Below are 19,134 nucleotides of genomic sequence, written 5' to 3'. Positions count from 1 at the left end.
ACATGCAACATTAAAATATCATATCAAAGAAATAACGTTAACAATTTAAAACTATTTTCATCTTTATGGGAAAAATACAGCTTCAAGTTCATCAATATAAAGAGTTTTTTAATCGAAAATATAAGCTACGGTTTCAAAATTTGTTAAGGTACAATAAATATCAAGTTTGACTGCGACTCGAAATCAGTACATTCTGGAATAAAGGCCGAACTTCAATATCACTCCAACACCACGGTCGGCGATTTATTTACTTCTTTTTCTTAGGATGGAAGGTTTATTATTACAAATTATCTTATAAGGTTTGAAAATTGCTCCTACCACTTGATAAAATAATGGTCCGTCGTTTAAAAAAGCAAAAAGTTGGAATCCCAAATACATCCCAAAGTAAATAGCTTTAAACCCCGTTTTTTTTTTTTTTTACACCTGAATGTATAAAATAAAATGCCGAAGAGGTAAAATTTCTTCAAAAAAATAATAAATTTCCTTTAAACCACAATTATGCAAAATAATACAAACATAACATCTACTTCTCAAACTGTAGCCTCTGATAAAAATAAATCCTCTAGCGTCACTGAAAAATTGATTTAAAAAGGTATACGTACGTACATTTAACCGCAATTGTCAACGGGTACTCACCTGAAACATAAAAAAAATAATAATTAAACTAATTTTAATTGAAATTTTAAACACCAGGTGGTGTTTAATTATAATAATATTCTATAATATATTATAATTATAATTATATTCATTGGAATGAATATAAACACCAAATGATTTTAAAAAAACTTCTTAACTTTAAAAGTATATAAAAATCTACTGAGATAACTTACAAATTCGGTTGAAGTCTCATTTCAAAGAATACAAATCAAGTTTTTCACCCAATATTCACTTTGGTTCTATATGGCTTCCATTTGTTTATACTTTCCATATGTATAGCTTCCACGCGAAATATATCCCACCAGAAGATGATTTATTCCAGACTGTAGCCAGCAAGTCGGACATTAATTCTGCAGCTGCGGGGTAAATTCGAAGTCTTAGCTCAACAAGATCAGCAGGCAAAGGTGGTAAATAAACCCGATCTTTAATGAAACCCCAAAAGAAATAATCCAGCGGGGTCAAATCTGGAGAGCGAGGTGGCCATACAATTATACCTTCACGACCAATCCACCGGCCTGCAAATCGAGTATCAAGAAAATCTCTGACTTTTAGGCGGTAGTAAGGTAGTGCCCGGTCTTGCTAATAGTAACATTTTTGTCATAATCTTATAATTTAAGAATTAGAGAACTTGAAGCATGAACAAATAAAAACGATAAAATCTACGGTTGCCTTCTGGAAGAAGAACGGGCCGTACAGTCTTTATTTGCTTACGGCACAAAAACATTGACATTATTGCAGCAAAGTTTCAAGAGGGTTTTCACTTCCCCATATGCGGCAGTTATTGGTTTTATCACTAAAAATTATATTGTCTTAAAATGAATCGACGTCTGCAATTATATTCATCATTTCCACACTAAACTGCAGGCGAGCAACTTTGATAGTCATAGATTAGTTTGTATGGCTTCAAATGCAATCGTTTACGTAAAACCCGGCAAACAGTCGTTTGTGCAGTGCCAGTCTCACGTGACACACGTCAAGTTGATTTCTTCGGACTACGGGTAAAGAGTTCTCCGAGTTGTTGCACAGCAGATTCAGAAAAGCGTGAGTATCCTGGGGAATTTCTATGTTTAACAGAACAACCTGTCTCCACGAAGGTTCAGTCTGGTAGCCGAATTTAATACTAATGAACTACGCGAGTCAAAACGTGATGTGTTTTGGTATGAAATTAAATCTCAACCGAATTTTTTAAGTTATCTAAATTTTTTATTTATTTGTTAAAGTTGTGAAGTCCTTTTTGAATCGCTCTATATATTGAAAGAAAATACTAAATTCACTGAAATTTACAATTTTAACTAAAAAAAAATCCTGAAAACACAAATGAATCTACTAAATATTAAACAAAGAAGTTTAAATAATCACGTATTTTTTTTATTTTACATTCCTAAAGTGTTCATTGCAATCTGTTCAAGTTGTGAAGAATAAGCAACCTCATGGTCAAATGATATGTAAATGAGGTATAATCTTATACAGACTCAGGTTGACCATTCCTGACATAAGTGGTTAACTGAACCCGAATCACCAAAAGTACACCGGTATCCACTATCTAGTATGCAAATCTGTAAAAAGTAACTTACCTTTACTAGGATTTCTATTTCATCATTTCGGTTTTTATAATTAGACTAACCCGGTGGGTTAATCATGTATAAACTGAAAAATATGGAGAAAATCATATTTAAAGTAACAAAATTAGGTATTTAAGCATTTATTAAAAACAATAATAAGGCAAGCAAGTTTTACAAAGCAATATTTAACTAAAACTAGGATATAAGAACAAACTAGTAACTAAGATATAAGGAATACATGAGAGGTTATTTTTAAAGTAAAGACTTTCATTCTAAACAGATTTATTCTGAAAACTTTATAAATATTTTTCATTTCTCTTAAACAACATACCTCTTATTACTTCTCTACATAACCGCCACATGAAAAAATACATTATCATAGCGATACATCAGCTTCAATATACCCTCGTCGTATTCTTCTGCCGCCAATCCATTTAGCCACTGATTAACAGCATTTTTAAGTTTATCGTCACCCGCGAATTGCTTACCGCTCAAAAATTCTTTCAATTTCCCAAACAAATGGTAATCAGCAGAAGGTAAGTCCGGACTACATGCTGGTGATCATAAATTTCCCATCCAATGTTCTCAGTAAATCACGTGTCGGACCCGCAACATGTGGACGTGAATTATCGTGCAACAGGACGACGCGGTGGGTCAGCCGCCCAGGTCACCGATTTTGAATGACACGCTGCAACTTACGTAGAGTTTCGCAGTAGGCTTCTTCATCTGTAGTCCTTCCACATGGCGTGAAATCAATCAGCAGTATGTAAAACTGATCCAAAAAGACTGTGGCCATCAGTTTGCGTCTAAATGGCTGTGACTTAACCTTTGTCGGTCTGATTGGTGATTGAGAATGACACGATTCACTTGACTGCTGTTTTCTCTCTGGAGTGTAATACCGAAATCCACGTTTCATCGCCGGTAACAACTGAATTAAGAAACTCAATATCTTTAACTTTGTAGTGCATCAAAAATTCCAAAGCAGATACCATTCGGGATCTGCTTTGGAATTTTTGACGACTTTCCGCTTTGATGATTTTTTATACGTTCCGTTAAAACGTGTGGTACCCAATGTGCACAAACCCTTCTGAAGCTTAAATGGCCATGAACAATCAGATTGATAAAAGCTCTTGAATATCAGAAAAAAGAAAGGCCAGGTCGGAAATCGTTGAGCGACGATCTTTTCTGATTTCATCATCGATGCGTTTCAACTTAAGTCCTCGGTGATAAACGAGGGCCTCCCCGAACGTATATAGATTTTTCCATTCATTTTATAACGTAATAACTCACACGTTATCAAAGATACTAAACGCGAAACTTACAAACAACAATGCAGTGTGTACATTACTAGCATGGCCATGAACGACACTGGTTCGCCAACCTTAAGGAGAGAAATTTCCCAGCGTCTTTACTTAAAAGGAAAAACGTGCAGTAATTATTATTCTATAAGATAACATGCTCCTTATTAACAAGTAGATAAATAAGTTTGACAAATGAATAATACAAAAGTATCATTTTATTTAAATACACATAAAATAAATAGAAAAAGTTAATAGAAAACTAATTTTATAAAAACGTAATTTATTGAGATCAAAACTAAAATTATTATTTCACAGATGGTTAACAAAGGATACGAGATATCTGCATATAGCCTGGTAAATAATAAATATGTCCACCTATTTTTGTATTTATACATTAATATGTATGTTAGAATCAAACTTAAAGAACTTCGATCAATGTAAAAAAAAAAGATTACATATCTTATTTAAACACCACGACAAAGCAGAAGTAAACTATCTCAAGGTAACACAAGCCATACATAAAATGATATATAAACGTACGGTTGACCGCATACAGAGTGAAGAAACAGCAAAGAAAATACAAGACTCTGAGGGGGGAAGAGAGAAATTAAAGGGAAGTGAAAATTATTGTAATAATGTAGATCCGGTTTCGAAGACAATTCATCATCTTTTTTTTTCTTTTAATTTCCCTCCCCCCACACTACTAAATAAAATAATCTCATCGCACCGGCCAATTATTATATACAACATAGACTTCAAAGACTTCGATCCAGAAATTAAATATTGTAAATTATTATTATCATAAATAATAAAGAAACAATCATTTTCATTACATACAAAAAAAAGATTAGAAAAAAATTTTCTTAAATTTTATAACACATGACTTAGTCACGTGCATATATTATTTTGCACGTGATTTGGCCGCTGCATCGTATTACAATTTATTTTTTTCCGTTTTATAACAACAAATCAGAATTAATCGTAATTTAAACTCTATATACCACGTGAAGTCACGAAATGGTAATCTTTTATATAACTACTGCGGTTTATAAAATCGGAAATAAATTGTAGTTTTATTTGTTTTTTGTTTGTTTTTTCTTTTAATATATGTTTTTGATCAATAAAAAAAATTCAACTTTAAAAAAATAATTCCGCTCAAGAAACGGGTCTAATGTTTTAACCTGAACTGTTGAAAGTAGATTTTCTCTCTTGAGCTATCATACCTGCGTGTTCTTAAGACTTTATCAAGTTATTCTATTCAGTTGCTCTCAACAGAAGTGTTGCGTCTCGCGGAGGAAAATTGATTACAGCTAGGCGTCTGCAATGTTAATAAGTTTGGCTGTTCCCGGAAGTTCACGTTTAGTCTCGGATCAGAACGGTCACTAATAAAACTTACTGCTTCTTGTATAACATTACGGAATGTGGAGGGATAATCGATTCGTGCATCTTCGAGACCCAGGCATGCCGAATGTGTTCTGGACCAAGATTAACAACTGAAATGACGGTGGGTTGAACGGTAATTAATTTTGTTCCACAGCCTTCCGATGTGTCAGGCGGTGGTTGACACTGTGTTTCACTTTCGATATTACAAGGATGCAGATGACTGTACAAGATAGGAGGTAGGTGATCGAGCAACGTTTAGCGGACGAAATATGATCTGGTAAATTTTTGCAGACCTAATTCACCGCTATGACATACTGTTTTTGACATATTAAACGCCAACGGTACCGTCAAAACCGTTGCTGCTTTTCATCTAGAGATCCTAATCGGGTAAAACAAATTTACCCCGTAATTTCGAAGATCTATATACCGACGAAACGGAGATCCATTTTATTCGTGAATGAAGTTCTTAAGTGTCTTCCTCTACTTAACATGTCGAAATAAATTCCTTCAATTACTGTTCCTATTCGTACGTTGTGTCAATCACTGACAATCACTAATGTGTAACATACACTAATCACCAAAAATTAGACAATGAAACAAACCACCTTCTTCTCAACAGAGATCTTTACGTAAGACTTCATCGTTGTTACTTTGTGCTAATTTTTTTTTTTTTTACAGTTTCCACAAAATTTTCCGCACGGTCGGATTTTATGTTTAATTTTATCATTCAACCAGGAAGTCCACTTGATTTTTATCCACATAAAATAACCGATTAATAACTTTTAATTACGTATTAAAATAACTCCTATAAAGATGGCGCCAAAGGACATTCGAAGAGAGTATTTAAAACTTTAATTATAAATAGAACCCAATAGTGGATCTGAAAATATAAGTACAGAAGGACGTGATAGCCAAGAGGTAGTAGTAAAACCGATACGGTTTCGAGTACGAAGTCTGTAAATCAAGTAATGAGACTAGATTTTCTGGCAGCTAAAGTGGCAACACTGTAAAGTTACTAGTAATCATATGGTTAAATGAACAGCTGATTTATATTAGGTATTAATATTTTTAGTATATTGTTTAAAATAAATAACTCATTTTATTGTTTAAAATAACTCCTTTTTACGTGAGACGTAAACAAACTTTTCGCGAAACGAGTTTTTATAATATGTTTCAATAATATTGTTTTTTAATTAATTTTTTTAGCGATTTTTAAAATATTTATTTCATTACACAATAATGACCTATTATTTTAATATTTATATACCTAATAGCTCTAGGGTTAACAGTCACTTTTTTGGGGGAGGGGGAGTGACTTGTCACTCGTACCAGGTCGCAAGCAACCGTATATTGTGAAGGATTAATTCTACGAAATAACATAATAGATAGAAAGAAAGCAATTTTGAAAATGTAGCATGTCACAACGTAAAATATAATAATTTGACTTCTATTTACAGAAATTCATGAAATTACAATGTTCACACGTACAAAACCAAATAACTAACCTTACACCAACAGGTAATCCGGTTGGTTTATCGTAAAAAAAAAAAATGATGGAAATTAAAATACTTTACTGAACACAAAAAAAACCTTGACAGAAGATGTTGAAGAGGCCAAGGTCATAGAAAGAACACAAAAATTACTCATCGTGAAAAAATAAATAAAAAACCGATAATTCTTACGTTAAAATAATAATAGAAACAATAACAAAAGATATTTGACAGAAAATAATAGGATGTACGTAAATTAATATAATAAAAATCAATCTTTTTTTCTTTCATATATACCTTACCTTGATAAAAATAAAGCAATCTAGTAAAAAAGGTTAAGCAAGGATTAACCTAAACTTTTTATTTAACAAAGTAATTATCTTATAATTTTCGAAAGAAAAAACAATGTAAAATTGTAATTACATAATCGCGTATACAGTCATGTACAAAATCTAAATCTATGCTGGAAACAAAAAAAGAATGTAAATTAAAAAATAACCTTTACATACCTTTACATGTTACCCATAAAATCAAAAAATAATAATAAATAATGAGAATAAAGTTCTGTAATAATAAAAATATTTAATCAGAAATGAATTCTCTTTAAGACCTGCTTTCAACCTAGACCTCATTATAAAAGATAATAGTATAAAAAAATTCTTGCATTACAATACGTAAAAACTCTTGTTCATTTAGAGAAAAAAAAACACACGAGCCCGTATATTTTTTATACAAGAAAAACCAATATTAAGTAAATCTTAAATGTACAAAACATTGGCTGTAAGTATATGAACTTATAAAAATAATTTGTAAAAAAAAACGTTAAGCCATCTATACACATAACCAACAACACAATATTTGAATCAGGGTTGAAATGTATTCTAAATTTAAAGCCATGATCTGATAAAGAGAGCCACAAAAGAGGTGGGAGGAATAAACTTATTTCCTCCATTAAAAATATGGTGTTGAGGATACTTCTCGTTCGTGAATATAACACAGTAAAAAAAAAAATAATCACAAATTTATTTTTAAAAATTATTATTTTTGTGCATAGGTAGTTTAGGTAACAAATTAGAAAACGTTACTTCTCTTCGCTACTGACCAATGGGAGATAGTTAAATAAAATATCTGATGTGGGCAACACATGACTTCCACATACGCCTATTAAATTACATTTACACATTTATTTTAAAATGAAAAGTACATACAATCTTATTTCATTAAAAACTTTTAATATTTTTTCTTTTCTTTTTTATCGTATACGTTTTTTTTACAATCAGAGGTTTTTTATTAATAAATCAATATATTTAAATTAAAAAAATGTTAAAACGAAAGAAGAGATGAAGTGTCTTGCCCTTGTAAGATCCAAATATTTCATTAATTAAATCTTATTTGGCTATAACTGGAACCAATGAAAATAAATACCACTTATGATATATCGTTGAAAATCTCTCAATGAGGGCTATTACTGAAATTAAGAAAAAGTCCGAAATCCAAATTTGTTTGAATTTTGGGCTTTTTTGGACACTTTTGGTTCAGCCAATTGCAATCAAAAGGGGAAGGTGCACAATTAGATGTTACAACAATCCTAAATACAAAATTTCGACATCCTGCGGCTAATCGTTTTTGAGTTACGCGAGATGCATACGTACGTACCGTACGTACATACATACATACATACATACATACGTACTTACATACATACGTACTTACTGATGTTACACCGAAACTAGTCAAAACGGAATCAGGGATGGTCAAAATGGATATTTCCGTTGAAATCTAGAAACTTAAAATTTTTCGCGATCACAATACTTCCCCCCTATTACCTCATAACCTGCTCTGAAGTAACACCAACCGCATCGAATCGGTCCAGTAGTTTTTGAGAAAAATGGTAACACACTCTTACCCCAAACGCAAATACCGTATACGTTTCATCTTGGATAAAAAACCTAACAGCCGAAATGCCTTCGGATAGTTTTGACTTATTTTGGACAATGTAACGAGGACATCTCCTCTCCCAGCATGCTTATAATGAACCACCATCGAATTTTTCTTCATTGCTGTTCACACAGTACAGTACAACGGTTTAAATTATTATACTTAAATCTGGCACTTTTTTCATAACTAAAATATACGATAAAATTTTATCTACAAAAGAAATAACAGCAATATGATTTATGATGTAACGTACAATAGATAAACGAAGTTTATAAAAATGGAATGTAATTTAAAAGATAACTAGCCGGTCAGGGCTGGCTTCGCTCGTCCTTTCCGTCTACCCAGGTATCCAGCCCCCTGGATCGCCCATTGTGCTCGTTATCCTCATGGTTGTGAGAATAAAAACAACAATTAACGTATATAGACATTACAACTACCTGAAAAAAAACTTTATTAGAAAAGACAGAATAGTAGTAACTAAGGCACTAATACTATTAAATAGTAGTAACTAAAACGCTCAGACTTTTGACGAGGAAAATTTCATTCTCAAGGACTAGGACCTTAACTTATAGCTTAAAACTTTTCCTGGGATAACACGAATGTACTCTGAACATTTTAAAACGACCGGTTGGTCGGTTCTCGCATGATGCTGTTGCAAACGGACAGACAGAAGAACTCGCCACAAAATTTCGCATTTATATATTACATTTAAGAGTGGGAAGAAATAATTTTCTTAAATATATAATTACATAATAAAATCTATTTCCTGACAGATATTCTGGGTAAATACACCACTTGTAACTAATATATCGTTGATTTAATATTTAATACTGGGGAATATAAATTTAACTTTTTTCCTGAATCGTTCTATAAGTTTTTTTTCTTTTTAATTTCGTTAATTCAAAATCCAACATATTATTTTATTACACATTCATTTAGCGATTTACATGCATGCACATGCATAAAATTAAAAATATATAATTAATTTTAAGATATAGAAAGTTAAATTTATATCTTGCAGAAGTAATCCATGAAAATATATATTATTCCTATAGAATCTAAGAGATTGACCTTTTAATGAAGTTAGCCTACAAACATGCAGACAGATATTTAACAGTTTGTTTACAGCTATTAATGAACCCATAATAAAAATAACAAAAATCATAAATCGTTACATAAATATGCGAATTAACTTAAACGTAAATACATAATAAATCATAATTTTAAAGGTACCATATATTATTATATTACATCATAAAAGCAAACAAGTCACTGGTATATTCAAATAAAACATCAGTAAAGTTGGCAGTTTAAGTGTAAATCACACGCAAGGTTGTTTTCATAAAAATGTAAACTTTATTAATTAACGCGCAAGTTATGTAACACATACATAAAAAACAATACTATACTAGTTAATAAAAATCTTTTAATTACAAATATTACATGGCAGCGACCGTTTAATTTATAATAAAAAAAAAAGCATTGCACTTGACAATACACCGAATTACTTCCTGTCGACAGATAACAAAAATAAACTCATTCTACAATCGGCCCACGGAATTGTTTCGTAAACTACGCTCAATAAAAAAAAAATTACCTCGACAAAATTTACTCAGATTGGAGAGGTACACTTCATGGTGATCTTGGATTTGACATTGATCTTGACCATGACCTTATTTCAAGGTTAATTCGACCTTTCGAATAGAAAGGCCTATTTTTGGCTTCACCAATGAAAAGAGAAGAAAATTTTACATTGGAATAGGTCGTCACACATATGCCCTTGGACCTTTTTTGAAGGCCATACGGCTAACCGTCAGAGATAGTGTTACACATACATCGAGTAACACGTTTTTGAAGGTTATACAACATTCCTGTAATATATTCCAGGCCATTTATCTCGCAAATTATGGGACAGAGCATAAAAATGACTTACATTATCATCATCTTTTTTGGATATTGATTTTGGGTACTTGGAGAAGAAAAGTGAATTACCGATTGTTTGAATATTTTTTTGGTTTATTTAAACACAATGATAATTTTTTACATTAAACTTCATCAGAAATTACCTCTACCCCAAAACAGAGATGTTGGGTAACTTTTTTTTTATCTATATTTTTCCTCTACATCATAAATAACCAACGCCAGGAAAGTATTACAACTTTGTCGTCATACTTTTTTTTTAATATGTATTAGGAATCACATATACAGATTATATAGAATATTAACGCATTTGTCAATTTTTAGACCTAACGCTTGATAAGGTTTGAAGCTTTGTAAGTGCGCGGGGAAAAAAATCGTATTACATATATTATTACATCATACTTCATCTTTCTTTAAATAACTAAAGAAAACTTTAAGAAAAGTACCCCCATTTTTTGTTGCTAGATGAATTAATTTACCACAGAAGCATAGCAGAGAAGTTTGAAGGTGGAAATATAGAAATGGAATTTTGTATAGTATGAGAAATGCCATGCTTGATCCGAAAATAGAACCCAGAATCACCCGAATGAAAAACCGAGACGCTACTATTCGCCTATTGAAATCGTCTATTTCTAATAAAAAATTAAAATTAAAATTTATTATTTTCTAATAAAATTAAAAGTATTATTACTTAAAATAAGGCAGCTTAAAATATAGTCACAACTAATTACTGTTACTATGCACATCATCTGCAATGGCGCGAAGTATATTATTACATATTATTTACAAATATTACCTTCATCTGAAAAGGAATAATAATTGTTTTTTATAATTGTACATAATCTCTTCGTCAAATTATAATCACTAAAATACATTCTTTTTTTATCCTTATTAACCACACCGGGAGTAAACGGCATAACTTTTCAGCACCTTCTAGTTACTCCCGTAGTGACGTGGAAGTAGATTGCCCCACCATAGCTTAGCCCTTTTCCGGGGCCCCCATCGGGATCTTCCGTGTGTCATCGACACGTTCCGACCTCCTCTTCTCGATAGCAAAAACGATCAAAAACAGCCAAAGTAAGGGAGAAATGGCTTTATAAATAATTTTTCAGGGTTTTTCACAGATCGTATAATCTTATTAAATTAAAAGTAATAAAAAATTGTATTGCCTAGTTTTCCCTACTTTCTTAAGGATACACACATTTCTTCAGTAATTGGTTAACAGACAAAAAATATGAAATAAGATAAAATCCTTTGTTATTAATCTTCGATCTAATCTGTAAGCAATTAATAGAAAATCATAGATTTATTTTATTATATGGAAGCATTTTTTGAGATGACTGTAGTCATGCGATTGATATATCTCACAGTATGATTACCAAATAATAGTTCATCGTCATAGTAAAAGTGAGAATGATATGCTACAAATCAGAACCGAGAGTTCGAATTAAGGGAACAGGAAATACACAACAAATCTGAAGATTTACAAGTCTGACGAAGCAAAGTAGATTAATATAAATATCAGTAACAAATGATTGAGTGCTAATAAAAAGTAAGGGAAGCCGATCGTACAACTAAATGACCTTTAAAAGCTTTTAACCCAGTTCAACTTTACTGAAGAATGTATGCCTATTCTAATAAAACCCTGGGCCTACTGGTAATTTACAAAATCAATCTCAACCGATTTGATATAATTAAGATTTTACATTGCTCACAGAGATCATATATATATATATATATATATATATATATATATATATATATATACTCTGGATCGTATTACCAAACCGACTATTTCTACATCCATTATAAAAACAATTCGACCTCGAATAATCATTTTTCTTCTTAAATTTACTACTAACCTTATATGTTAATAATCTTATTATATTTAAATAGATACACAATGTATTAATACTAAAAATTTTAATTTAAGAGACGACATTAAAAGTTCAATAATCATAACGGAGCAGCTAATAAACATAATAAAAGTAAACAGGTTTTCTAAAACAAGATATTTGAATAAATTAATGGAAACATAATGCAAATTTGACAGTATAAAAATAAGCATTATATCAACATAACAAAAAAAGTATTTTAAATGTTTAACTTAGGGAAATAATAATTGTGTATTTTTTCCAGTATTATATAGTAGCTTTTAAAAGCTATTTAAAGTAAAATAGAAAAGTATACGACATAATAAACCCATGTAACTGATCTGCAAACTATAACATTACATTGCGCAAAGAATTTGTTTCAGTTAGCGAGTTAATAGTAATTAAACAAAAAAAGGAAAATATTTTAGGTTTAAAAGAATAAAAATAATTTCACAATAAATAAAAAAAAGAAACACAACGACGGTTCAATTACATTTGTACATTTAAAAACGTTTACTGAATGTTCGAAATTTAGATGTTTATATGGAAGCAATAAAAAAATACATTTTTAAATTAAAATTTTTCTTAAAATTTAATGTAAAACACTAGAGACTTAAACGTAATAATTGAGTTACGTAACCTATAACAAAAAATTAAGTATCAGTTATAAAAAGCACAAGATAAGGAAAGGTTAGTTCTGAATCAGAAAGGATCGAGAAAGTTATTATAATCTATCGCCGCTGCTTTTCAATCTGCAATACTTTACACACACAAGAAGTAATATAACACTGAAAGAGAACACATTCCTTTATTGCGAATAACGCGGAAAAACTTTCAAGATATGTCTACTGGTGAAAATAATGAGAAAAAAAAATCAATAAACATAAGTCTGGAAAAGCTTTGTTTTCGAGTTACAAGCGAAATATTTCGCGCGGATTTCAGCTCTTCTAATAAAAAAAGAAGTCCTACTACAATTATTTGGATCGAAATTAGGGTGTAAAGATTGTGATTTCTTCTGTAATTTTAGCTGGGAAATAGGATAAAACAGGTCCCAAAACGGTAACTCTAGTAGTTTTTAAGATATCCGAAGTAAAACACAAAATTCAGTGTCAAAAACAATTGACATACAATGTTTGTACTACTACAATATAGCTTTGTTAAATGACTAATAATAAATGCGGAAGATTTACTAACAAAACTTGTAGAGAATGTAAATCTGAGAAAATTAATGTAAATACAGCCAATAAAGAGTAAATAAAACCTTTTAAAAATCGGTTATATATTGAAACAAAAAGACAAAAAATAAACAGAAAATCGTATTATTCTTTATGTACCTAATAAACATTCTTTTTAAAAACAAAAACTATAATTATTGAAAATAATTTTAAATATATAAAATTTCTATCTCATTGGGAAGTTGGGTAAATGGTCAAAATGTAAAACGTTTGACCAATTTTTTCGAAATTATAAGTATCTGAAGAACCAACCTCCTATTTTCTCGGGAAGCTGGTCAAAATGGTGGTCAGACTATACGTATAGGTTTGTTACTATGAACACTTAACTAAGGTTCCTTCTGACAGTGTAAGTTTGCCTATTTTCAAGTGATGTGTACATATGACTGAATGACAATATGAAAACAAAAGGAAAAGAGAATGGATGTTGAAAATGGTAGGTTGAATAGGTCCTAACATAAATATAGAGATGAAAATTTATGACAGATTATCGTAGTAAAATAATATGTAATTGAAGAGGTAAACCGAAAATACATTACAGTTAAAAATTAGAACAACCAATGAAAAGCCAAAAAAATCTAATATAGACATCACATGACTTCCTTCTATGCGTATTAAATTACATATACACATACATATTACATATAACATATTTTTTAAAGTGAAAGTAAAATTTTATTTCATTAGTAACTTGGATATTTTTTTAATTATTGAATTATTTTTTATTCATTGTAAAAAAAAAAATGTACAATGAGTGGTTAATAATTGATTATTAATAAATCAATATATTTAAATTAAAAAAAAAAGTTAAAAAAAAAGGAGTTGAAGTCTGATTCGAACCGATGTGCCTTCCCATAAGATCCAAATATTTCATTAATTACAATTTTATTTTGGTATAACTTTGGAACCAATAAAAATAAATACCACTTATGATACATCGTTGAAATGCTCCCAATAAGGGCTTATTAATGCAGTTAAGAAAAATATCAAAAATAATTAAGTGTTTGGATTTTGGGCTTTTTTGAATTGCAATCAAAAGATTGCACAACCAGATGTTACAACAGTCCTAAGTCCAAAATTTCAACAGCCTACAGCTAATCGTTTTTGAGTTATGCGAGATACATACGTACGTACAGACGTCACGCCGAACTAGTCAAAATGAATTCAGGGATGGTAAAAATGGATATTTTTGTTGAAATCTGAAAACCAAAATTTTTCGCAATCACAATACTTCATTGTTGTACAAGGAAAAAAAAATTAACTAAAAAAATAATAATAAAATTTCAAGGGGGTGAGAATTATTCGAAGAACATACGGGTTTTTTTAGAAATTCATTCATTAGATACTAAAATTTCCCTGCACGGGGATTAAAACTTTCGGATATCTAGTTTCTATTGTGTTTCATTAAGATGAGAACAAACCCAGGTTTTACGATATGAATACCTAACTTCTTAATTACGTTTTGGAACAGCGGTCGGATAGAAATAAAGTCCTCGGATTGGTTCATCAACACAGACGGCAGTCAAAGTAAATAAATACCAACGACGCAGCACTTTTAAAAATCTTTAGAAAAATCCAATTAACCAAACGTTAATCAAAAAATATCAACGAGAAGGAAGGGATCAAGAATAAGATAAAAAGTGAATATCAATAAAGGGATAAGTTTTACTAAGAAAAACACAAACAATCTCCCACCCAAAGAATACTTTACTGCCACCTCCAGGCAGTACACTTTCATCCCAGTTATAATGTTTTAGAGGTAAATGATTCCGGGTTAACTCATAGTAACAGAAGCACATTACAGCCCATCAATTACGAGAAGACCAGCTCATATACTAAAACAAATTACTTAAAAGGGGGTTTAGTAAAACCCTAATATATAGTAACTGAAAAAAGATTAGAAAAAAATAGGAATATTCCATTTGGATTATAAAGAATTAAAAACAGGTTCTTCACAACATGGTATAATTTTTTTTTTCATCAGCGAACTGAATGAGCGTTGGGATTAAAAAGTAATAAAGTTAGGGAGAATCTTGTTTTTTCCCAGTTAGTAAACTGGAGTTAATTTTGAATTCCAATAATAAAATTTTAATGAAATTAGCTTTAATATTTAACGTAACAAGATGTATCATAAACTTATATCTTTATCATCGACCAAACATCATTTGGTTTGCTCTTTCTTACATTGAAATAATCTTTTAATTTATTTGAAATAGAATTCTTAAGTAAATCTACCCGTACATCATCTATCAAAGATCAGAATGAAATTTAATTCGGTATAAAGTTCAGTTTGTTTTTTCTCATTGGTATTTTCTGTAACGTATATTTTCTATTTATGATGTTATGTACCGCAGTACACATTATCCATTTTTAAACGATATACCCGAAAATCTGTTTTTCAAATTCTACTACCAAACTTTATCAACTCTTTAATATATCAACATCTTTTTGTCATTTTAGCCATTTTAAATGCTATCTTAAAGAATAAAATCGCAAATAAACATTTTAAAAACGTTCTACATACAATAAAAATAATAATAAAATGTTATCTCCTAATTTTTACACCGGATATGAAAGCATCATAATAATTAAAAATATAAGAAGTAATATAATTCATAATTAATGCAAACAATATTAGCAGATTTTTCTGGGCATAATTCACCACCACCACTAATTTTACAAATTCTGCATGAAACTATGTTTAGAAATTTTTTACAAAAGAGAAATGTTAAACCTGATCGAATCAGAACCCGGTGCCCTACCGTTCTAAATAACAGATAAATGGTAAAAAGAATCTACTTTAATTGATGATAAATTAAGAACAAAAGACACCAAATAATTGGCATAAAAAGATAAAATTTATAATAATTACATATATTATTTGTTTTCGCAATAACAAAAAAACTCTTTCTGACACGTTACAACATAGATGAACATACATATCACTTATAAAAACATGGGTATATATTACAGAGTAATATCCCGTAATGTAAAAGATTACGTGTTTAAAAGCATGTTTTTTTAATGCTATATGTTTCTTAGCATATATATATATAGCATGTACAGGGAACTTAGTATAAAGCGAATCAAGTACAAACTTTCGCTATTGCACCACACTTAAAACAAAGTCAAAGCTATCACACGAGGTAATATTACATTATTATATTCATTAGATATATCATTATAACATAATATAAATGCACCATTTATAATTAATGTCCCGTAAAAGTGAAATAAAATACTGATAATAATCTATAAAATGGTATTTTTATGGGATTTCCCCAACTTTTGAAACCGTTCATTTTAACTTCCATAAAAAAAAAAAATGATGAGAAGCTAAATTTTGTAAACTTCACATAAACATTTTTCAATGTCAGTAAAATAACATTGCTGACAAGAAAAAATGATGTTTACTGGAAAGAATGCGCATGAGTTACGAGAGGGTGCAGATGACAAGTATATTTATTATTAAGTACATTTACTATTTATTATTCACTGTAAAAGCATTTATAAAATAGATGCTAATAACTTATAAATTAACACATCGACCATTCATGCATCAGTTTATCTCAACAATGTTAGACAACAAAAATTATGACTTAAATAATTTTACACAGCTAGATTTTGAGATATTTCAAGAGAGATAGCTAAAAATTGTAATGACAAATTGTCTGTTAAGAAATCGAAGGTGATGAATTTTTTTTATGAACAAGTCAGCTCTTTTAACTTGTTACCTATCTTATTGATGGAGACAACATTAAAATTAAAACTCATCTCTTTAGGTCGATGTGTGGTATTATAAGGCGAAACCTAAAGAATAAGATAAGAATTGACAGACAGCTAAAATTGTATAAGAAATGGCTATATCAGTAGTGTTTTTATAAAGTTGTAAAACCTGGGTTTTAAAATTTGAAAATCCGAGCTCTTTGCAGGCTGCTGGGATAGATGTCTTTTCTACGGTGTTCCGTTTGGAGAGACGAGACTTGATAAGATTTATCAAACATGAAATGTTTGATTTAAAAATAGTTTCTATCCACGACAAGATTTTCGCTTCCAGAGAGAAATAGAGGAAAAGTATTTGTTAAGAATGCATTCGGTTGAAAACCCAAACAAGCCTTAAATAACCCACCGGTTGGAAGAAGATCAAGAGAATATCCGAGAACACTCTCGATGGACGGAAAAGGTCCATTATTTTCACCGGAGAGGAAATATCATGATAATTTTAAAATGTACCGCTTGTTACAAGTTACATGAAAATATTAACAAAGATAATTGAAATACACAGTACATTGGGAAAAAATTTAATAAATTATTAATAAATGTAACAATTAACATAAAATTTAATTATAAATACATTTCAACTGAATTATTTATAAGGAAATTAATTAGAGAAATAGTTACAATTTGGTAGATAAATCAATTTTTTTTTAAATAAATGTTTAATTAAATGTGGTCTGAATATTATTTTAAGAATGTAATACAAGAAGTAGAATTTTCGTGAATAAGGTCGACATAATTTCGCGACATAAGGTCACCGCGTCCTTATGTCTTTTGAGAGCCTTTTATGAAATTTGGAAAATGTAATAATTGCTTTAAGAATAAAGTATGATGAAAATCTAGTCAGTTTTATAACAGGGACAAGACAATGAAGTAGCAGGCTAGAAAAAACACTATTCAAGCAGTATGAATATTGACACAGAAATATCTAGAAAAAAGAAAGAGTTAATATTGCTTTTTCTAGATCTAAAAAGATAACTGGTGCAAATACCTATTCTGAACAAAATGAGTGGATCTGAAATGAAAATTTATCACACACAACCGTGCTCAATTGTCCGCCCAAAAAGGACCCACCAGGTTTCATAAATCCGATGATGAATTTTCATGATCAAAAGTTACTTGTGATGGAAATGTTAATTTTCATCACAAGTAACGGGGATGACTAGAATGAACAAGATCCATATAAAAGAATAAACACTCCTTTATTTCGATAAAAAACCTAAAAAAAAAACTTGTTTTTCGACAACGAATTTTGTGTTTTACATCAGATATAAAACTACCGGATTTAGAGTTATGGAACCTGTTTTATCCTATTTCGCGGCTCAAATAACATAAGAAACCACCAACTTTAGTCCTTAATTTGGGTCTCAAACATTTCAGTAGAGCTTCTTTTTATTAGAAGAGCTGAAATTTGGGAAATATTTCGCTAGCCTAACTCGAAAACAATGCGTTTCTAGACCAATGTTTATATGAACATTTTTCATTGTTTTCATAAATAGAACATGTCCTGAAAGTCTCTCCGTTTGTTCGTGCGACAACCCGCATAGAGGAAACGTTTGTTTGTATGTTACCAAAAATCTCAAGAACCGCTAAACTAATCGCTACCAAATTTTAACAGTAGCTTCATTATGTAATCCTGAATGTCATAGGGCTATATTAAAATGAAAACTTATATATTAAAACCTGCAAATAATAAATAATCTCTTATGGTGCTGCACTTCTCATTCGGGCCGCTAAATTCTGATGCTCCTTTCTTACGGCGAGCCGCTCCCAAGAAATTTTTCAATACAGATAATTTCAATAGATATAGACATGTACATAGATAAAATGTCTGTTTGTTCTGTCATCATGCGAGAACCAACAGACCGATTGCTTTCAAATCTGGAGGATGCATTCCTGTTATCCCAGGAAAGGTTTTAAGCTACAGACCGAAGCGCTAGCGCTCCCTTGAAGGATAACATTTTAAAAATTATCATTATTTCTCCACTTCCAAGGAGGGT

General features: G+C 30.4%; 2 protein-coding genes across 2 annotated transcripts in view; both read right to left on the bottom strand.

Moving 5' to 3' along the window:
* nudC (nuclear distribution C, dynein complex regulator) overlaps positions 1-19,134 on the bottom strand; it is a 313,220-nt gene that overhangs the window by 138,076 nt on the left and 156,010 nt on the right. The gene's annotated exons all lie outside the window — the stretch shown is intronic.
* LOC142331614 (uncharacterized) overlaps positions 622-19,134 on the bottom strand; it is a 36,533-nt gene continuing 18,020 nt past the window's right edge. The window contains exon 3 of the mRNA XM_075377644.1: positions 622-636. Coding sequence (XP_075233759.1) covers positions 622-636 — 15 coding nt within the window. The remainder of the gene's footprint in view (positions 637-19,134) is intronic.

Source organism: Lycorma delicatula, chromosome 10, assembly GCF_047948215.1.
Source record: "Lycorma delicatula isolate Av1 chromosome 10, ASM4794821v1, whole genome shotgun sequence".
NCBI lineage: Eukaryota > Metazoa > Arthropoda > Insecta > Hemiptera > Fulgoridae > Lycorma > Lycorma delicatula.
The sequence above is the reverse complement of the archived record's forward strand: the minus strand, read 5'-3'. Positions and strand labels throughout refer to the sequence as shown.